General features: G+C 36.6%; 1 protein-coding gene across 1 annotated transcript in view; it reads right to left on the minus strand.

The window, feature by feature from the left end:
* Positions 1-376: 376 nt before the first annotated feature.
* LOC129268184 (apoptotic protease-activating factor 1-like) overlaps positions 377-23,814 on the minus strand; it is a 51,821-nt gene continuing 28,383 nt past the window's right edge. The window contains exons 12-24 of the mRNA XM_064104838.1: positions 23,489-23,615; positions 22,484-22,741; positions 21,710-21,832; positions 20,628-20,882; positions 19,700-19,825; positions 18,372-18,503; positions 16,579-16,704; positions 15,540-15,665; positions 13,277-13,396; positions 10,240-10,365; positions 9,779-9,904; positions 6,230-6,349; positions 377-5,791 (exon numbers count right to left, since the gene is read on the minus strand). Of these exons, the coding sequence (XP_063960908.1) occupies positions 5,603-5,791; positions 6,230-6,349; positions 9,779-9,904; positions 10,240-10,365; positions 13,277-13,396; positions 15,540-15,665; positions 16,579-16,704; positions 18,372-18,503; positions 19,700-19,825; positions 20,628-20,882; positions 21,710-21,832; positions 22,484-22,741; positions 23,489-23,615 (1,954 nt within the window). The 3' untranslated portion in view covers positions 377-5,602. The remainder of the gene's footprint in view (positions 5,792-6,229; positions 6,350-9,778; positions 9,905-10,239; positions 10,366-13,276; positions 13,397-15,539; positions 15,666-16,578; positions 16,705-18,371; positions 18,504-19,699; positions 19,826-20,627; positions 20,883-21,709; positions 21,833-22,483; positions 22,742-23,488; positions 23,616-23,814) is intronic.

The raw sequence follows: 23,814 nt of genomic DNA on the forward strand, positions 1-23,814 counted from the left end.
TACCTGTACAAATTTGCTGTGAAATAAGATATGACATTTTAAAGTTCCGCTTAATTTCACTAAAAAGATATCTACACTTCCTGGTCTGTATGCAAATGAGGGGACCGATGACATCACCCACTCACTATTTCTTTTGTATGAAATATTTCAATTTTTTCCTCATTTTCATGTGAAACAAAATTTTATTCCTCCCTGAACATTTGGAACTACTATTGTTTTAACATTTGTGGCCTAGTCAAGTTAGTCATTGTCAAATATGTACAAATTGAGATATTGTATAATTCGAACAATACAAACAAACAAAAGAAATAGTGAGTGAGGGACACCATTGACTCCCTAATCCGCATGTGTGTTTTTTTATTTTATTTTGTATTTTAAACCTTTTATTTGGAATATATTTAAGAAACATTTTATGTAGATTTTCGTTGGCAATATTAAGCCAAAGCTTTTGTCCATTCCTACCACATTATGATGTCGAACAGAATATGTTCTATTTCAATGTTCTATCATTCTCCATATAAATCTATTTTTAATCATATTATAACTCTTTGGCCCAAATTCAAAAAGGTGATATTTAAAACCCTCAGTTGAACCCATGGTTTGTGCACATTTCCTGTATAAATTAAGCTTATTTTACTGCGTATATTAAAAAATGTCCAATGCTGATGCTCGCTTTTACCGCAGTGCGCCAAATTGATGCCTGTTGCCATGGATAAGTACGCTACATGTATTTTATCCATGAGTCCACTGTTTTGAATTAATGAGTCCTCTCTTCAAACAGTGGACCAATGAATAAAATAGCTTATCTAACCATGGTAACAGGCGTCAATTTGGCGCACTGTGACAAAAGCGCACATCAGCATTGGACATTTTTTATATACGTGCTAAATTAAGCTTAATTTATACAGGAAATCTGCATAATCCATTGATTCAACTGTTGGTTTTCAAAACCACCTTTGTGAAATCGGGCCATAAGGTCTGTCAATATTTTGTGTTGCTGCTGTTTAACTTAGAATAGAATTCAGTTCCCTCACGATGATTGAATAACTAAAAATGAAATATATAATCAATATTTCTTATTCATTAAAAAAAATAACAAAACATTGTTCAAAATTTTTCCATAGTCACTTGAACAGATATAAAATAAATATGTAAATAAAATGATACGAAGGTTAAATATCTCAATTTCATAATTTATGTATTGCATCTTACAAAAATGTGGAATAAATTTTATATTTCAAGAGATAACTGTACTGACAACAGGATTTATATAAAATAAGAAAAATCCAGAAAACCATGAATATTTCATATTTAGAAATTACCATCATACAATGAAACACTGAAACATGGCATCCAACTGTTCAAATTTCTAAATCATCATATCAATACTGTTTCATCATTATCTTGTTACAAAATACCAAAAAAAATGAAAGAAAATTATAAATTATAAGTATGCAAGCCTTTAAAAAAGGTCCTACCTATCTGGAAAGAATAGCATTAAGTAATCATACTTCATTTCTTCATGAACAATTCACAGGTTTAATACCTTATACTTAATTATATAAAAAACTTAAAAACTAAATATATTTCAATGACATATACGTCATTACAGGTCACTCCTGAAAACTAAAATCTTGTTAGATTATGGCTTACAGGGGAAAATACATATCAATTTAGGAAGGAAATCCATCCCTTTAGTAGATATTTCTTTGTAACCCTTTGAACCCTCAGTTAATTGGGACAGTCGTGACCCTCACCCTGAATTATTTGGGCATTATTGGCAAAATGTAAGAACATATGACATTTGAAACAAATAATCTATTCTCATGATTCGAGCCCAGCCATGTCAGCGGCACCTCACTCCGCTGGTACCCTGCCTGGCCCAGCTGATGTTGTTTAGCTTGCTGTACTAACGATAATCTCAAATTTTGTCTCAAAATCACTGCTTTGACAGAAGTAAAATTCAACATAGCTTACGCATATTCCGTATATGCCTCTCCATGTATTATCGCACAAGCCTCCTTGGTAGGGTAGTATATTTTGGTCATTTTCTATGCTAAAACCTTATAAATGAAAGCCAATCGTCTATGAAATTATAAACTGAAGTTATCGACTGAATATCTCTAAAATAACATTATTTTGAAAGGTCTCCTAATATCTAAAACCATTGCTTTTCTAATCATATGACTTGAAGCCGATATTCCGGCTTTTTGCTACTTTTCGGGTATACGCACGTTCACGGTGAAGCCGGTATTCCGTTTTTCAGGTTCAAAGGGTTAAGCAAGAAAAACAAAATAAGTTAACAGATGGCTAAAGGCCAATGCAAATCTTAAAACTTTTCTGTGACCCAGATTACAATTTCATATTGAAACACTGTAATACGATATCCCACCTGTTGAAAGTTTTAAATCGTCATAACAATACTGTATACCTGACACCTTCTAGTGTCAGTTAACCTCTTTGAGTATGAAAGTGACTTTCATATCTATCTAAGTGATGCCATACTGGTCATAAAATAGGTTATTATTTGAAGACATTTGGGCATTCACTCCAATATAATGTCTTCCAATTCTGACTGTCAAACAACAAAATCCCACTGATCTATATAATCAGAAATATGCAAATTATGGATTGTTACAAAATTCTAATCACAGACAAGTCATGCGGTGTGCCGTGACCTTAAAAGGAATAAATCATTTGTAGATAAGTATTATCAGAACAAAAATATCCTGTAAATAAACGGAAGCACATATTGGAAAATATAAATAAATAATGCTTTCGGCACCATCAGTGGTGGTCGGATGCATAAGAGAACATAAGATATATATCACTGATCAATTAAATTGATGAATACTCAAACGAGACATAAAATATTGCAATTGTAGTACTATTAAGCAGAATTTAGTGTACTATACATTTTCATTTCCAGTCTGTGCAGAGTTCTTGTAAGTACAGTATATGTTCATAACTAAACGGTGACACAACATTTGCTCCGGGCTTTATTTCATCTAAGATGTAGGCTTAGGGTTAGGGTTGCATAGGTTTTATGCTAGGTTTAGGTTAGGGTATAGTGCTAATCTAGGGTTAAAGTTGGTCATTTGATTACTGTGTGGAATATATAGCGTGGAAATTGTCGCAAGGGCAAATGTCATGGAACCTACTAAAAGGCCTCTTTCAATTTTCAACAGCCTAAATACATGTTCCAACTTTTCAATACATCACATGCTGACCAGCCTAAATGACATTCGGCATGTTTCTACAGAGAATCGTTAAAATCGTTTATCTTTTCCGGAGTCAGAAAACCGTATCGCGCCTATACCAACCTATCTCTACAGAGTGAATAATCCGGTTAACTCACATTCCGCGTCGCAAATAAACGGATTAATACGACAATAACCACCTCCCAGAGGCGCTTGTGAGAATTTGCGTCTGTTTCTACAGGGAAGTTTTCCGGAATTCTGGATACTTACGCGGGTAATACCGTTTAACCATTCTCTGTAGAAACACGTCGAAAGAAACATGCTGAGGATTAGGTTATACCTAAGGGTACAAGCTGACTTACGGGGTGTTGCAATTTTACAAATAATTGATCACTTTTAATTGCAGAAAATCACATAACACTCTTTGTTTCAAGGAGCAGATTAGCAATCAATCGCAAATTTTGCAATTAATTGCAAGACATACGATTGATTTAGGGACCGATCATTAACTTGCAATTGATCATAAGTTTCTTGCAACGCCCCATTTGTTCCTAAACGAGGGTGTCATATAACGACACCAAGGGGGTATTGCATCAAGCCGAATGTAAAATCACACATGATTTAACAAACATAATCTTGCGCTTAACCCTTTAAACCCTGAAGTATTTGGGACGGTCATGACCCTCACCCTGAAGTATTTCCGCATATCAAGAATATTGGCAAAATTAAGAAAAAATGTATTTGAGATCTTCTATTCGCATGATTCGAGCCCCAGCGGCATCTGGTGCCCATTCTCTTTACTGTTCGGACTCACCCTGCGCATGGGATGAAACTAATAATCAGAACACTCCGATGTGAAAAGTAATTACCTTCCTCTGAACTTATACCACTTTCATTGCATCCCCATTCTCTCTACTGTTCGGTTTGACCCTACACACAAGATAGAGAATGTCTGCACTGTCTAAGGTCACCTGATGACAAGAACACTCCTAAATGATGAGAAACTACTTTCTCTAAACATATACCACTTTCGTTGAGTCCCCGTTCTCTCTACTGTTCGGCTTGACCCTGCACATGAGATAGAGGATGCGTGCACTGTCGATGATACTAATAACGAGAACACTCCGAAATGAAAAGTAATTATCTTCTTCTGAACTTATACCACTTTTGTTGCGGCAACGTTTTCTCTTGACTGTTCGGTTTGACACTGCACATTAGATAGAGGATATCTGCACTGTTGAAGGTCACCTGATGACGAGAACACTCCTAAACGAAGAGAAACTACCTTTCTCTAAACGTATACCACTTTCGTTGCGTCCCCGTTCTCTTGACTGTTCAGCTTGACCCTACACACAAGATAGAGAATCTTTGAACTGTCTAAGGCCATCAGAAGACGAGAACACTCCTAAATGAAGAGAAACTACCTTTCTCTAAATGTATACCACTTTCGTTGCGTCCCCGTTCTCTTGACTGTTCAGCTTGACCCTACACACAAGATAGAGGATCTTTGAACTGTCTAAGGCCATCAGAAGACGAGAACACTCCTAAACGAAGAGAAACTACCTTTCTCTAAACGTATACCACTTTCGTTGCGTCCCCGTTCTTTTTACTGTTCAGCTTGACCCTACACACAAGATAGAGGATATTTGAACTGTCTAAGGTCATCTGAAGATGAGAACACTCCTAAATGAAGAGAAACTACCTTTCTCTAAATGTATACCACTTTCGTTGCGTCCCCGTTCACTTGACTGTTCGGTTTGACACTGCACATTAGATAGAGGATATCTGCACTGTTGAAGGTCATCTGATGACGAGAACACTCCTAAACGAAGAGAAACTACCTTTCTCTAAACGTATACCACTTTCGTTGCGTCCCCGTTCTTTTTACTGTTCAGCTTGACCCTACACACAAGATAGAGGATATTTGAACTGTCTAAGGTCATCTGAAGATGAGAACACTCCTAAGTGAAGAGAAAATACCTTTCTCTAAATGTATACCACTTTCGTTGCGTCCCCGTTCTCTTGACTGTTCGGCTTGACCCTACACCTAAGATAGAGAATGCCTGCACTGTTGAAGGTCATCTGATGACGAGAACACTCCTAAACGAAGAGAAACTACCTTTCTCTAAACGTATACCACTTTCGTTGCGTCCCCGTTCTTTTTACTGTTCAGCTTGACCCTACACACAAGATAGAGGATATTTGAACTGTCTAAGGTCATCTGAAGATGAGAACACTCCTAAGTGAAGAGAAAATACCTTTCTCTAAATGTATACCACTTTCGTTGCGTCCCCGTTCTCTTGACTGTTCGGCTTGACCCTACACATAAGATAGAGGATATCTGCACTGTTGAAGGTCACCTGATGCCGAGAACACACCTAAATGAAGAGAAAGTTCTTTCTCTAAACGTATACCACTTTCATTGCGTCCCCGTTCTCTTTACTGTTCGGCTTGACCCTGCACATTAGATAAAGGATGCCTGCACTGTCGATGGTGACGAACGTCTGGAAGGATGGACTAGCTTGAACCTGTCTGGTGAAAGTCCCTCGCACATGGAATGTCTGCAGAGGGGTACCATCTAGCTGCCACCACTGATAAATAGACAAAAAGGCATAAGGATCTTTTCTAAGTTTAACATAAATTCTGGAGGTTGAAAATGTCTTGAAGTAATCATTTATATTGATGGAGCAACTTTAAATGCTGCAAATGATGTTTTATTGGAAATGAGATTAGCATTAGACCTAAAATGTGCTTGGGATTGAGTTAAAACATGGGATTGGCTCTGGAACTGCAATTGGATTTGGATTAAAATTGACATTAACATTGGGAGTGGGATTGAAATTGGAATTTGGATTGGTATTGGGACTGAAATTGGAACTAAATTGATCTGAAATAGAAAATGGATTTGGTACTGGGAATGGTATTGAATCTGGTTACTAGGACTGAGATTGGTATTTGGATAAAAAATTGGGAATGGATTTGGAATTGGAAAAAATTGAAAATTGGGTTGGAATTGACAATTTACTCACCCTGACATTTTCCCCTGCAGTCATAACAATAGAAGCATCAGGAGAGAACTTGATATCCGTCACCCAGGATTTGTGCTTGTGGCATTCACCAACCTCATTGCCATTTGATATGTTCCATATCTGTGGACAAGAATTAAAAACAATAATATGCAACATTTATACAGTGCATATCAAAAAAGTTTACACTACATTTGTAATATCCTGAACACTTTTCCACATTTTAACATTGGTACAATGACGATATAACTGTCGAAAAATATTTCCGCTTGAGTAAGCACCACTTACTTTTGAAAAGTTAGTGAAAAATGATTTGCGCAGAACTTTGAAATAGTTATGCGAATAAAAGTAGACCTTAATCATGAAGAACAGGTAGAGTTTAGCTATTAAAATTGATTTAAAGATATCTTTTACCCTTTCTGACTTGTTTCCTTGCCCAAAACACTTCGAAGAGAGCATTTCACCCCATCCCTCTCCCCCACACACCGAGGCCATCGTGACGATATTTGCTTTACACTGAGCTGTGATTTACATGGAATGGCTTAAGCTTGATTTTCATTTTGTTAATCATTGCCAAGCTTGGGAAAAGTGTGGAGAAACAAGTATTAAATGAAAAATGAAATGTAAACACACTTTCAATGATAAAAACTGAGTGAAATAATGCTGGAGATGTCTGATTTAAACTTTTGTTCAGATTTAGTTATGTCCTCAAATCCAGCTGGCACAAAAAGGGTAAAAGTTGTGCTTACTAAGTGCTGAAATTTCGATTTGGGTGGCAAAATTGTTACAAAATGCTTGAATGTATCCGTCTTATTTCAACTGACTAAAAGTGCAAGGGAAATGTATGAGAAATGTTTCGCAGGGTAAGTTTGATTTCGCCGTTTCCCCTTAACACAGTGTGAAAACGAGCATTTCTGCGCAAACAGATTTCTGCGAGCTTTACAAAAATGGACAGTGCTCACTCAAGTGTAACATTCTGACAAAACTTTTACTTTCATTGGATAGATGAGACCCAAACCCAAGATTATATGTGAAAAAATTACCCACATGTTGTATATTTTTTAATTCCCAGGGCTTTTCCAAAGTGTAAACTTTTTTTGATATGCACTGTATAGCGCGTAATACAATGTTTCTAAGCGCTGCATACTATTACCCCGGCTTCAGATTATCAGGTGCTCGAGTATTCAAGGAATTTCTTCCTGCCGGATACCCATTCACTACACCTGGGTAGAGAGTGGCAAGTGTAAATAAAAAGCCTTGCCAGAGGATGCGAGTGCTTCGACGGGATTCGAACCCCGGACCTTGTGGTTCAAAGTCCGGAGACTTATCCACTGAGCCACAACACCTCTACGAGAAGACAGGGACATCAATAGGATGCTAGGGTACCTTGTCAAAAATCTGTGCTGTGTTTTTTTAATAAGGAATCTCGCTATAAAGGTATTTTGCATCTTTTCATAGCAGCTTTCCTGCATTCCCCATCACTTTGTCCATGATGAAGTGTGAGAATTGGTAAGGAAAGGCTACTTTCAGGATTCCCGAGCGAAAGACGCTGCATTGACTTCATCCAAGGGCTTTTCAGTGAAGTATCTGTCAACTGGAAATGTATGGTGCCTTTGTCATGTACATGTATCGGTGAGAGCAGTGCTCTAAGATTTAAGAGTATATAAGTGTTCTCAGCTCTCTGTCAGCAGAATCAGCAAATGAGCAAATTTACTTTGAAAAAAAAATGTCATTCTACAGACCTAAAAAGGCTACAAAATTGCCAAGAAATGAGATGAAAATGACATAAGGATGCTAAGGGATTTTCAGTGAAGTATCTATTAATTGAAAATGTATGTTGCCTTTTGTCATGTACAAGTATAGGTGATAGCAGGGCTGTAAGAGTTAAAGGCCCAGGGCAGTATTCTGAACATTGTCTTTTCTCCATATTTTATCTTTTCTCAGATACGACAAAATCGGTATTCTGGTGGATGTCATAACTTTTGTCACGAAAATTGTCAAAAATTTTGTCTCTTCTCTTTAGCGCGCACCAAAAATATGTGGTTTTAAATGCGCATAATCCTTTTATACAAGCAAAAGATATGACAAAAGTTATGACAGGGTAGCAGTCATAAATTTTGTCATATCTTTTAGTACCAAATATGTCGATACCCTGCCGACTGAATGTCAAGCATATAATCATATTATTTAGATTAAATTGTGGTATTAGTTTCACTCATCATCAATGACAATTTTCAAAAATTATTTTTTCATGCTACAATTAGTTAGGCCCTACATATCAATTCCTCCTTTTTTTCTCTGTTTTTCCTTCCATTTCTACTTCTCCTCTAATATCCATCACAGCTCCCCATCTCTTTGTAATTAAGCGCATCAATATTCGTGTACCCAGGTAGTTGCGCGATGCCAGCAACTGTATTGGGGATACGCCCTACCTGTCACGGGGCCTTCCCATTGGCTAGAAGGGCTCCCACTGGGAACTAACAATGATTTTGATTGGTTTGCTTCTGAAAAGATGGGCGGGAACTTTGAGAGATATGATAGGGAAAAGACAATGTTCAGAATACCGATTTGTGACAATCATAGCGGTGTCACATCACGGAGAGAAATTACAAAATTTATGACAAAAGTTATGACAGTGTTCCAGAATACCACTCCCGTATTCTAAAGTCAGGTTTAACTTAGACCACGGTCTAACTCTGTGCTAAAATTATGGGAAGCCAAAAGAGTCAAAATTTTTTATACATTGTATGTTTCTTATGTTTACTGTGGTCTTTCCTGATTAATCGATGGTGAAAACAATCATCTATTTATACTTCCTATATAATTATGAATGATTTGAGAGCCAAATGAGCTGAAATATGATATCTCTACTGTTAGTGATTAATGTAACAATTGGCTATCCATACTTAAACCATAACTTTAAACCTGAGTTTAAGTTAAACCCGACTTCAGGATATGGGCCAAAGAGTTACAAAAATATCTATGCCTCTTCTCAGCACACTATGAGAAGAATCAGCACATAAGCAAATCTACTCTTCTAAAACTGCTTTCTCATAAACCTTCTAAAATGGCAAGCTTTTATCTTAGTGATGGACTGAGGTATGTGCCACACAGAATCTTGCTTTGCCTCTTGTGCAGTACATTCGCCATTGCTTTTTGTATGCTACAAAGGGAGGAAAAGAGGTAAAGACAAGAACAGGTTTCCCGCTGACAGATGAAGCTTGGACTTTTGTTAAGGTGCCTGAAATTGGCATGAAAGCTCTCCCACTCATAGTCGATTTCTACTAAAACTTCACAACCTAATGGAGTGTGGTAAGAAACTTGCAATTGATCGCGAGTCAATTTCAGGTCCCATATTCAATCAGAAGTCTTGCAAATAATTGCATATTTGCGATTGATCGCTGGGCTGTTTTTGTATCAACAGCTCTACATTGATTTGCTTTCAATAGTTAAAATTGTTCTATCACTCGTAAATTTGCAACTAAAGTTTGTAACTGATTGCAAATATGTTCTTGCAGCTCCCCCTAAGAGTTCAGAAAAGTGAGACCTTACCCTTATAATTCCACTGTCATCACCGGTAGCTAGCAGAGTACAGTCAGGAGAGAATCGGCACGTTCGCACAGTGTCATTGTGATTATCCAGCACCTTTTTGAGTTTGTGGGACTGAAGATCCCATACCTGCATCAGAATAGAATCAAAATTGTTCTTTTGAAAATGCTGCTATCAACAAAAACATTTTGCAGAGCTTTCTGGGACTATAAAACATGCATCAATTGATATCTGTTTATATGACCTTACATGTAGGTCAAAGCCTGTGATAAGTTGGCTGGAAAGACATTGGAATACTTATTCTGGCTTCAAAATCAAAATTTAAAAAAAAAATAATAACTTCAACCAAAAATTACAAAAGAATTTCATTTGTCACACAATTTATTCTATTTTATTTTCTTCCCAGGGGAATATGTTTCTCAATGCAAGAATTATTATTTTTTTTCATGAAAGAAAAGAGCTACCTTGGCTGTTCTATCGACAGACACCGAAGCAACCAATGAGTGATCAGGTGATATAGAACACATGAATATCCAATCAGAATGAGCCTCAATGGTTGCTAAGCAGTTACCGCTACTCAACTCCCAAATCTGTAAAATGATGAAAAAAAAAGAGCGAGAACAATTAATCAATTTAGGAAATAGCAATTTTCTTCTTCAAATTGGCAACATTTTTTCTTTTATTACCTCGTTTCAGTTTTAGAAATTAATCACAAACGCCTTTAGAAGTTAGAAATTTGTGTGAAAGAACATTGATCTTTACATGTTCACCACATTGCCAATTTAGGGATTCAAGTGATTAAGCTCGAAAAATTTAAATTCAATAAGATAATGATATTATTAAAAAATACATTTTGGTACTTGCCATGAGAGGCTAAATGTGTACCAAATGTAGTTAAGTTTGAAAGCTAAGAACGATGGCAAGGGGGTGAATCAGCACTCACCCAAGAATTTTTACATTAGTTGTCCGAAAAGCTCAGGTTTTTAGCGTTGAATTTGTGACCATAACCACAACTAGGGGCCGTTCATGAAGCTGTTCGTAAGTTAAGAGCGACTTTAAGAACGACTGGTGATCCTTTTTGTGGTAAATGGTATTCATTGGCGATGGTTTAGCGCGTAAGAAAGGATCACAAGTCGTTCTTAAAGTCGCTCTTAACTTACGAACAGCTTTATGAAACGGCCCCCAGAACTAGTGAGTGAAAATATTGCTTTGCTTCATGTTGTTTACAGGTTGTTTTTTTAATCTTTTTATTAGGTGATCTGTCGATGACAGATCACCTATTGATTTCGTTAGAATTTTCTTTCTTTATTTATTTATTTTTATTTCTTCTGTACACTTTTTTGTACACACGTTCACTCGAAATCGACATGGTCAATTTCCTTCAAATCTCTGTCAGTCATCAAGCCCTATGATTTCAAGTTAAATCAACTTTTTCAAGGTCATTAGGTCATCATGACGTCATCCAGGCGCCATTTTGTAAAAATCAGGTCATTATCATATCTCGATAACGAGTCATCAAAAATCAACTATATTTGGTATACATCAACTTCAGGTCAACGGTCAACTAAAAATTTCATCAAATTCCGCGCGCGCACCTCGACGCGCACGTATTAAAATTTTAAAATGCTCAAATTCGTTCCAAATTAATTTTCCATACGTTTCAGGCCATTTTAAGCATTTTGCAAAAAAAACGCGCGCACGCACATGCGCGCGCGTTTTCGCGCGTAATTGCATATTTCAACATAGAATCGCCAAATTTTTTCTGTCATCATATTTGGCACATTTTTTCAAGCATTTTGATACCTTGTTCAACTTTTTCTGCCCATTAATGACGGAATGAGCGTCCGTTTAAGATAATTACCGTGCTCGCGAGCTTTTGTAATACATAGCATACATGGGCAAAAACATGCCTGTACAAAATCCATTGTAGCGCTTTAGGATGCAAGGTGACCCCAAGTTTTTTTTCATATTTTGATAGAGTATGAATCGGAGATATGATTTCATGTTTCATTTGACCCTCAATTAGCTCATGACGTCATCATAATGGCCTCCGAACTCAAAATTTAAATTTTCATATTATGACGTCAGCAGATTTTTGGAAAATTGATTGTATCTCTGCAAATGTTGATCAATTTTCTTTCAAATTTAGATATGTTCTACCTTAGAATATTCTCTACAAATGTAGTCACCACGAAATTTCATTTTGACAAAGGCATCATGGCGTATTTTTGCGATTAAAGGAGGCATGTCAATTTTTCACATTTTGCGTGTAATCTCTATGGGACATGACTTTTTCTCAAAACTGGATTCTACATTTTCGTCATTCGCGAGCAATATCTCCATTTTCTTTTATCAGTTATCTCTGAGCTTTGAATATGTTGTAGCTGAGATTCTCAGCTTTCGGAAGTGTGCCCTCCATTTTTTTATCAGATGCCGGGATCATGCCCGTTTTTCACTTGCAAAATTGGATTTGCAATTCTCAAATTTGCTTACGTGTAATCTCTATGGGAACGTGTAATCTCTATGGGGAATATCGTGGCTCAATGGATAACGCACTTGACTTGCATTCTTGGGGTGCAGGTTCGAGTCCTGGGGTGAACAACATGATTTTTTTTTTTCTTTTTTTTTTCTTTTTACCACCTCGTACATGATCCTTTTTGGTATTTAAAAGGTATGAAAGTTAAAATTTAGCAAGATTAAACAGATTATAATTACTATTTTCATATCACATGTATTTTCATATATCAAAGAGACCCTTTTCACAGTTCTTTATCATCTCCCGACTTTCACAAGTATTCCATCCATAATGAACATTCCGTTGTCATCATGAAGATCATATTGATCTGCTTGAACATGGTAATAGTGATCATGATGGCGAGAATAAGGACAGACCACCTAATTCGTCCGCATGACGAATTAAAATCTAGTTTATATTTGTTTTCCAACACCCGAATTTAGAATGGTTAGTGTAGTTTTGTATATTGTAAAAATCATGTTATCTTGATATGTTGTTAGTGAGTTTAAATTGAAAATTGAAGTTAACCAGAGTTGCTATCATATCAACTTTTTTATGAAATGGGGCCCTGGGGTCCTTCAGGTTTCCAGGGCTATTTTTTTAGCATTTGGGGCAAAATCACCACTAGCCCTTATGTATTTTTTCCCCCTGAGCAGAACCTAAAAAGGAATATACATAAAATAAATGAATAATATAGGATTTGTATAGCGCACGTGTCCACCTTGCTAGGTGCTCAAGGCGCTCCTATATTACCCCCGCTAAGCTAGTCTACTGATTCCGGTGCGCACAGCTTTTTGAGGAATTACTTCCTGACTTCCTGCCGGTTTCCATTTACCTCATCTGGGTTGAGTGCAGCACAATGTGGGTAAATTTCTTGCTGAAGGAAAACACGCCATGGCTTGGAATCAAACCCACGTCCTTCAGATTGAAAGAAGAGAATCTTAACCACTAGACCACGACTCATATCTTTAAGAACTCATACATACCTTTAAAGTAGCATCATGTGATGATGAGAGTATTCTTGTATCCTTCTCAAGTAATTGACATTGTGTGACAGCTTGTGTATGACCGTTGCAGACGATGACCTCGCGACCTTCGGGCCAAATCTACAGACAAAGAGAAATAGGAAAATATAACGACTGAAACTGTGTTTACTTACTATGACTGCTTCCACATGAAACAAACAGTTATACAGCCGATTCAGAATTTCAACTCGTTATGTACTAATATAATGCACCGGTAAGCAAGTTTTCTACACGGTATACCGTCTATTAACCGCACTTTTTTCTCGGCGGGATAGAAGCAAAAGCCGGGGGTACGGTTTATCCACGGTGACGGGTCTGAGCCAGCCCGTCGTAACCCCTTTCGAACATGTAAGACGTCTGCCAGTTCACAACACATCGAGTGGCCGGGCGTAGCCGCCCAGGGCAATGTCGTTTAGAGGGGTATGAGCCGCGGGTAATGAGAAGCGATTATTACAATCTTATCAAATATTGTCCATAACAAACGCACCCACCTTCATGACACTAATTTCGACTTTATTCTCGATTCAAAGCAGCGAAGTTCCCTGGCTAAGTTCAAAGAGATGCAAAGCATACTCGGTAATATTTTGTCACAGCTGAGCGAGAGTTGAGAGAGCTGAGCTAGCTTGCGTTGTATTGTGGTTATAGTGCGACTTAAGCTGGCGCTATTCATTTTAACCCCTCCCCTCCAAAGTCCCGTTTCGCGCCAGCTTATTTTTTCTTTCCCGTTTCCTTTTCATAAGCTACCATGTACACCACGCACGAGAGAGACGGCACGAAGCCGTAAAAACAAATGGAAAAAATGCAAATTTCTTTGTTTCTTGAACCTTCCTGTAATCCCGTATCCAAAATTCATGCTAAGACATCGAATGCTAGACAAATTCTGAAAGTGATTGTGAGGTTGTGATGCAAGAAATGTGAATGCTGTTTCTTCCTCCTACGCCGGGAAAGACACAGATCATTATTTGATAAGATGTACTGGTACCGTATCGTAGTTTGCAATGTACAAGAACGGCAGTGCTGTGTGTGTGTACACTGTGACTGTGAGGATGAGGTGAGTGAGTGTGTTAGTGGCCAATATTGTCGGGACCTTTCTTTCTTGCTAACATGTTTAGATGAATTGATCAAGAACAGCAGATTTCTCTGTAATCTCTTTGGATACTTTGAAATCTTTAACTTAGTTTTTGTTTCTTCGTACCTCAAATATGCATGTAAATGTGAGAAGGATTTTTTTTTTTTTTAGTCCAAAGTTGGGGGTGCAGTTAATCCACGGGTGCGGTTTATAGTCCGTTACTTACGGTACTCAGCCTAGCTAAGACCTCCTTCCATTTATAAGTCAAAATATCACCTAAGCAAATGAATTATTTATGCCTTCTAAATATATTTTTGCCAAAGTGGAACAGATTTATGTGGTCCACAGAGCTTTGACTTAGGTAGATTTATCTGTACATAGCAATTTGTATAGTACATGTACATGTGTACATGTATCATTGAAGGAGAGAAGAGTTGACTCAGATGATGTGTGTCTGTTTTCAATAAATGCACTGGAATATCAAAGGGCACAACATACATTTAAAGATTAATGCTCATTTTGACTAATTATATATTTTCTTATATTATGTAAGAGAGTACCTTCTTCAAATCATTGCCAATTTGAAGAATGAAATAAATTGACCAGGTGAGAATATCATGGAAGTAATAATAGGTGGTTTTCATCAACTATACCTCCAAAAATCATTGCAATCTGAATGGCTCAAAGAAAATTTGTATGTGCAAATCACTATTTGTTTCATGAAAAGATCCCCTAGATCTTATAACAATAATACTTACTTCTTATTAAGCACTTTTTCAAAAGTTACAAAGCGCTATACAAATGAAAAAGAAAATACAATCGGTAAAAACTACACAAAATGAAACACTACTTGCAATATACATGTATCAAAACAAATGAGACTTGAGCATCTTCTTGAACACATTAGAAGAACACTGCTTAAGTTTATGAGGTAATATATTCCAATATTTTTTATGGGGCAAACACAGAAAATTACCTATCATCGTTTAATTTGAATGTCCTTGGGATGTGAAGAGGGATATGAGATGATGACCAATTATTGTATATTGATTGGCCAACTGTTAGGTCTGACAGGTATGGTGGAGCTTGGTCATTGAGACATTGAGTCATCTTATATAATGTTGCAAATGTTTTAAAATAAGTAATAAAACTTACTTTAATAAGACTATCATTGGAGCATGTAATCAGGGTATAACCGTCACTGGTAAAGAGACATTGACGGACTTCCTTGGAGTGGGCATCAAGGGACCGTTCTACTGCCAGGCTTTCTACATTTGCTACCTGTATGGAAACCAAATCGAGGAAGGTTTCATATAACTGCTTGTAAAGTTATGCACAGATTTATGGACAAATCTATGCACAAATGGAAAATTTTATGTTAGAAATTGATCTTTAGGTTTTGATATCACAAGCTGTCATTGTATTATAATGAATTTGAATTATATAAAGGCAAATGTCTACTTTCATTTTATCTGTGTCAAAAGAAAAAATGTATAAATTGTCATCTACATTTTTCAACTCCAGCTATAAATGTGATTCAGACAGTTGGCTTGACAAAGTCTATGTAACAACTTAGTGGCACAAGAACCCCACCCTCCCCCCTAAAAAATTATTAATAAAATCAATAAACTGGTAGAGGTGACAACTGTTCAAGTGGAAAATATACAACACAGTGCTAAATGGACAGGGGGACTTGATCCTCCCGTAACATTTTGCGCCATTTTTTCTGGAATGCACAAAGATTATACGGTAACTCAATTTTGATCAAATAGCAGTGTGTCCCATCTGGTCACAAAGTCAAAAGATGAAGTATAGTGGTAAAGCATTGATTGCAAGGTTGCTTATAAAGGCACAATGCTGAAAAAAAATTGAGTATATCTTTGGGCAGAAAATTAATTAATGGAATAGTATAACAGGCAGATACATTAAAGATATCCATGGAAGTTAACATAAATGGCAAAGTTCCTACATGTATAATCATAAAATTAAAGACATGCCCAAATGTCTTGTATGTTCAATATGTACAAAAGATAAAATCTATTCTTGGACCTGTTTCATAAAAACTTGTTCAAAAATATCAAATTTGCAATAACAGTTAAAAGCTACTGAAATCCTTCAACCTGATTGGCTAAGAATACATTTGCTATAGAAATTGTGCATTTTTTATTATGAAACAGGACCCTGGTTGTTGTACCTTGACAGCTCCTCCATCTGATCCATAGGCAACCTTGGTGTTATCACTAGACAATGCAAAGGCTCTAATCCTCCGAGATTCCTCACTTATTATGCGAGTCTGATCAGCGTTTCTTCCATCAGTTACCTGTTGATTCAACAATGTCAGCTGATAATTACAGAACAGGTACTACAACAACAATGTCGACGATGATGACTACTAGAGCTGCTACTACTACTACTCCTGCTACCAATACTGCTACTACTACTACTGTTACTACTAAGACAACAACAACAACTATACTACTACTGTTACTACTGCTTCTACTACTACTACTACTACTACTACTACTATTCTACTACTACTACTACTACTACTACGACTCCTACTACTAATACTGCTACCACTACTACTACTTCTACTACTACTACTACTACTGCTACTAATACTACAACTAATACTACTACTACTACGACTCCTACTACTAATACTGCTACCACTACTACTACTTCTACTACTACTACTACTACTGCTACTAATACTACAACTAATACTACTACAACTATGACTCCTCCTACTAATACTCCTACCACTGCTACTACTTCTACTACTACTACTACTACCACTGCTACTACTTCTACTACTACTACTACTACTACAACTCCTACTACTAATACTGCTACCACTACTACTACTTCTACTACTACTACTACTACTACTTCATGCAGGATGCAGGATGGTACTTGTAGTGATTTAAGATTTCTATTTATATGTAAGTAGCTGTTTGTAATGTACGTGTATAAAATATTTGTATCTAAAGGTACTGTTGCTGCGCTAGCGCCATGAGCGTCTCTGGACGGTGTGCGCGCTCAATAAGATATCACTATTATTATGATTATTAGTAGTAGTACTACTACTACTATTACTAATACTACTGCTACTACTACCACCATTACCACTAATACTACAACGACTACTACTAAAACTTCTACTACTACTACTTCTAGTAGTACTACTACTATTACTAATACTACTGCTACTACTATTTCGACAACTATTACTACTTCTACTACTACTACTACTACTACTACCACCATTACCACTAATACTACAACGACTACTACTAAAACTTCTACTACTACTACTTCTAGTAGTACTACTACTATTACTTATACTACTACTACTGCTACTTCTATTTCTACTACTATTACTACTTCTACTACTACTACTACTACTACTACTACTACTACTACCACTAATACTACAACGACTACTACTAAAACTACTACTAGTACTAATACTTCCTACATGTACTACCACTAGCATTCCTACTGCCCCTAATCTAGGACTAAAATCAAATAAAATGTTTTGGAAGAAAGGATTAAACATTACACATTCAGCGACAGATTCACTACAAAATCTCTTATTCCATGAATCAAATTATTCAAACAGATAAAAGAGTAATGATAGAAACATCAAAATCACCATTTGTCTGGCAAACTTGAAAATTTCTAAAGACATAATTTTATCTTCCTCTATTCAATTTACAACCATAGAATCTGAGAGAAAAAGTATAACACTGTCTACAGTCTGCTGTGAACTATACAATTACTTTAGTTTTGGGGCTGAAATTCATTCTCTCTTTCTATTTTTTTTCCTATTTCATGTTTTGTGATAAGTGCTATACAAATAATGTGGATTATTATTATTAAAATAATTTTTGTTTGTAATTTCCAAATAAAAGATGATCAAAATCTGTTTCAAGTACTTCACTGTGCCGCATAAGTTTCACAAGAAAAATAAAAATTCCATACCAGGCAGCGATTCTTGTTGTCCCCTGCAACCACGAACTTGAGTCTCTTTTCGCCCTCGCAGAAGCAAGCCGTAAAATCTCTCTTCCAAACGCTATTCATGTCCTTACCGTGGCCATACTCTACCTTCCATGTCTGTAAAATAATGTCAGGATGTGTGTATGGCAACCGTGGATATATAAAGTATGACAGAATACTATGAAACTGGGGACATTTCTTACTTTCTCATCTTCCCTCTTCTGTTTTCTGTTATTTTCCCTCTTCTTTGCATCTCTTCCTTGTTCTTGCTTTATTTACTCAAGCCAATCCTTTCCCTACTTTCATCCCAATATTTATGTACAGTGAATTTTGCTATGGATTTCTCATTCTCCTTTTCAGATATTGTACATTTGATTTTGGTATTTTTCATGTGTAAACCATTTTTACATTGTCAAAATTCAAACTGTCATGGTTACAATGAATGAATAACAAAATTTAGTAAATTGTGGATGGTCCTTGTGTTTTTACTCACTCATATAAAAGAAGCTGCAAATCAGATGTAGATGGGACTAAAAAACTTTGAAAAGGAGACAAAGTTTGTATGCATCCCTAACATCACAGGTTACTGGTAAATTAGCATGTACATGTCAGATCATGAATATATAGTTCAAGGGCAAAGAAATCCTGCCGTTTGATATGATAGAGAAGAATATTCCATACACATGTAGTAGTATCAAATACTGTAAAACATAGACGTGTCAATTCTTTTGTGCCAATTATCTCGTTAATAATGTAAAATGGGCTTCTAAAAATTTGTAAAATGAAAGGATATGGCTCAAGTTTTACATTAGATGCAAGTTTGTTTATGTTTGTTTTTGAAGAGGGATGGTCCTGCTTCGTCAATGGTATGATGAATGGCACCATTAGTAAATTGAGCCAAAGTTAGATGGAAGTCTCCAGTTGTCAATTTAAAAAATTGCAATTTATGTACTCTTCATTGTTTTAAATATAGTATTCTTTGTTCTTCGGTGCACTGTACAAATAAATATGACAAAAAGCAAATATTAGAAAATGAAAGTTTCCCTTGCATACAACATGCACAGTTGTATGCAAATAAAGCTAGGTGAGCACAAAATAAACACTAAAAACAGGATTGGTCTACAGAATTTTAACTGAAGCATGATTGTGGTTGGTTATTGGATTTTGCTTTGATTTTCAGTTGTTTTGCCTACTTCATAAAGTTTGCCATAAAAAGTTGCGTTTTCCAAGGAATCCTGTGGGATTCTGGGTTTTTCCTGAAATCTTTCTGTTTTACTTTTTTGTATAAAAATGAGGACCTATGTTCGACTTACCCGCACAGTTTCATCATCCGATGCCGACACCAACCTTTCACCTTTGACATCAAACTTGACGCTCATGACCCAGGATGTGTGACCTTTGTAGACGGCTACCGGCTTGTATCGTCTAGTCTCCCATAACTGATAATGAATGAAAAAAGGTTTAAGTGTTATTGTTAAAGCTTTGCACTTGGAGTTGCAGCAAACAACAAGAAAGTTTTTAAGTCATTGGGAAGCAGGCTGGAGTCAATGCTAAAAATGTGTTATAATCATTCAGTCTCCTACGGGAATTATTGCCATATCAATGTAGATCTTGAATTTAAATAACCGAAGTATTTATCAAACTATTATCATCCCCTGAATATCAATTCTGCACTCAAAGAGCGATTCAACTACAGAGTGATTGTTTGTGTTCATATCATGCAAAATTGGGATACTTTTATTAATTTTAATAAAATCTTGTCAATTTATCAAAATTTTGCATATAAAATAACTCTAAAATCTTTCATTTGCTCATACTGCAAGACATCAAGGGGAAAAGTGAAAGGACATTTCAAATGTTTTATCCAACAAAGTCTGTTTTATCAGACAGTTACAATTACAGAAACAGTGCTTCTCAGCCAATCAAAATCAAGGAAAGCTTTCAGTTGTAAAGACACACATACACAAAAATGTTCATGAAATGCTCTCCAAGGCCCAAGTTCACAAAAAAAGTTGCTATGATATCAACTCTTGCTGGAAAATCACCTTTCATTGGAAGAGGCAATCAAAAAGCAGATTTTCCACTGTTTTCATGGTAGTTGATATTCCAGCAAGACTTGGTATATTATAGCAACTTTTTATAAAATGGGGCCCTGATGTATACCTACTTATCTTCTTCCAGATGATTAACTTGCACTATAACTTTTTTTTATAGTTATGTTGAACTCAATAGCACACTCACCACAATCTCATACGACGAGAGACCCCCTGCGATGATATCCCCCTTTGGACAGAACTCGCAGCAGAGAACACTATTGGCTTCACTCATACACTTCCCTACCAATCCACCGTCAACAAGCGTCCAGACGTGAATATCGCTGCCGCCCGTGGTCGCCACGTACTGACCATCCGGTGAAGGGCTAGCGCTGATGATGGATGTCGTATGACCAGAGTAGGACATGACAGGGTTGGACTTAGGGGAGGAAGCATCAAAGACCTAGAGGGAGTGTTAACCATAAAGATGGAAGAATTGTTAAAATTTGACCTTATGTAAGTAATTGTATTGGCATTTGACTGTGAGTGGACAAGGAAACCGCAGACAAAATATCTTTTTCTTCTCCTTCATAACTTCTTCATTCATCTTGTTTTTCTTTTATTTTTTCCCTAATCTATTCCTCCTCTTCATTTTTGCTTTCTCCTTCTTCTTTCTTTCTCTTCTTCTTCTCCTTCTTCTTCCTCTCCTCCTCATTCTTCTTCTTTTTCTTCCTATCCTCCTCATTCTTCTTCCTCCTCCTTCTTCTTTTTCTTCTACTTTCCATTCTCCCTCTTCTTCTCCTTTATATCTTCATTTGTCTAAACTTTCTCCTAATCTTCTTCCTTTATTCTTAATCTTGGTCTTCTTCTTGTCTTTCCATTCTACATTGTTTATTTTTTTTGCTATATGTTTTGTGTTTCCGTTTATGGCAATTCCCGTAGGAAATCGACAGGACAGCATTTTGCTGGTAAACGCCAGGCTGGTATAAAACCAATTACCTAGTAAATATTTTTACGTCTAGGTTAATCAGTCATTATGGCTGACCTTATTGATGTCGTATCCTCTTTCTCCTTAATTTCCTCTTCATCTCCACCATCTCACACTCTCCTCCCTTTCCTCTCTCTCCACTTCTTTTTCCTTTTTCATTTTCAACATGAAAAATGTCTCAATATTGCATCGTTATCTTGTAAATATACTCTGTCATTAAACTTTACAAATACAAGTCATTTTCATTATCAAATAGTCATACAATTAAAACATTTTCACACAATAGTACCTTCAATCCTTACCTTGGCAATAGTATCATCTGAGCATGAAATAATATATCTGTCATCAAGGGTATAACATAGTGATCTAATCACTGAGTCACTCGCACGGATCATTCTTCTACGATCTTCCTTGAGGTCAAGTATCTGTTAAATAAATGGCATATTATCAATAATTGTCGGAGTAGTCAATGACTAATGATATATGGCGGTTTTTATGACTGTTCTATATCTGCTGTGCTCCACACTTCAAGATATGAAAAGCATTTTGTAGAGATGAAATCAGAAGTCAGTTACTCATGACCTTAAGTTACGACACTTTCTTTTACAAATTTTGGTTATGTTAATTTTTTTTTAACCTGCTTTATGAGCGTTCAACTGGTTAAGACCATCAAGGCAATAATATTGTGTCCCCACAGGTAGACTTTCATGCACATGTAGGTAGAGAGAGTGTGACATTGACTCAGAACGATCATTCAGAGTTAATAAAATAGGGAATATTCTTCATTTTCTGGATTATTTCCAGGAAATACATAAAATAGAAGGGCATTTCATGGATGTAAAGTTGTGAAATATGAAATTTCAGCAACAATATTTCAAAACTTTTTTTCATTAATTTTTTTCCTCCATACTGTCAAATGGTTGTCAAATAGGAAAACAATTATACTTTTAATGGTCCTCTGAACAACAACATTTATTTGTTTTGATGTAGCCTTAATTATCCTAATAATTACTGGTAGACTAGAGTCTAACTGGTAGATCCATCAAACCTCTCTGTATCTCCCTCTCTCTCCTTACCTCGATAAGTCCATCTATTGAGCACATGGCAATCTTTGTCCCGTCGTGAGAGAATATCGCCGTCAGCCAGTCGCCGGGAATCTTACGAATCATCGTCGGACTGGATGCATGCCCTCCGTTTGCGATCCTCCACAGTTTGACGTTCGAATTGGAACATGTGACCATGGTGCTCCCATCGGGTGACAGCTCGCACCAGTTGACCCAGTTATTATGAGCTTCGACACTAAAAGCCGATTTGCCAGATTCACTACTCCATAACTATGATATATGAAAAAGAATTTGACTGTATAGTTACATAAAATTTATTAGCGGAAGCGAAGTATGCTGATATAAAGGAGCCCAGCGTACATGTATTTTAGTGCAGTGAGCAAAATACACATTTACTGTCTTATGTTGACATTTATTATTCGCAGACATAGTAGAACATCCATACAATAAAAAAGGAATTTGAAAATTTGTAACTGTGTAAATGTAAATGCAGAGGGGCAGTCTATTGTATTCAAGTCTGGCTAATGTCAAGTTTTAAACCTACAGTAGTCTAGCTAATCATGCAATAACATGCACTATTCATATACATGTAAGTGAAACTCCTCTGGCAGGCTTGCCTGCATTTCAAGATTCAATATAGCAGCAGTGCTGACTTTAAAAACAACAGATGAATAAATTATTCACCTAAAACACCATTCAAATGATAATAAAATACCGAGTTCATTGACCCTAAATGACCTTGATCATGTGACCTGAAATTCATGCAAAATGACCAGTGAGACTTGATTACCCTTATGTCCTGGTTTCATGAACTAGGTCCACATACAATCAAATTCATGATGACATTTCAAAAACTTAGCTTTGGTCAAGACTTCAATGTTGACGACGATGTAGTCACCGCCACCATCGAAAACGCAGCACATAATAGTCTCACTTTGTTATGAAGGCAAGACAAAAACATAATCCATGCAGATTTGGGCACCATCTCCAATGGGTTGAACCAAATCTATCGCTTACCTTCACATAGCCGTCCTCCCCACAAGACAGGATACGATTGCCGGCGGAATTGAACTGAGCACACGCCGTCCCCCCAGTATGCGGTGTATTCGTCATTAATAGGGAATCACGTACTAGGTATTTATTGCTGAAGGGAGAGAAATAGGAGAACAATGTGATAATAATAATAATAATACCAACATGCTTATATAGCGCATATCACTGCCAAATGCGTCCCTATGCGCTTAATTGGATATTATTACCCTGGCTTTAGCCCCCGCAGCCTTTTATAGCGCGGTGGCATTTCAAGGAATGAATTCCTGCCAGGTACCCATTTACCTCACCTG

Source organism: Lytechinus pictus, chromosome 9, assembly GCF_037042905.1.
Source record: "Lytechinus pictus isolate F3 Inbred chromosome 9, Lp3.0, whole genome shotgun sequence".
NCBI classification, from domain to species: Eukaryota; Metazoa; Echinodermata; class Echinoidea; order Temnopleuroida; family Toxopneustidae; genus Lytechinus; species Lytechinus pictus.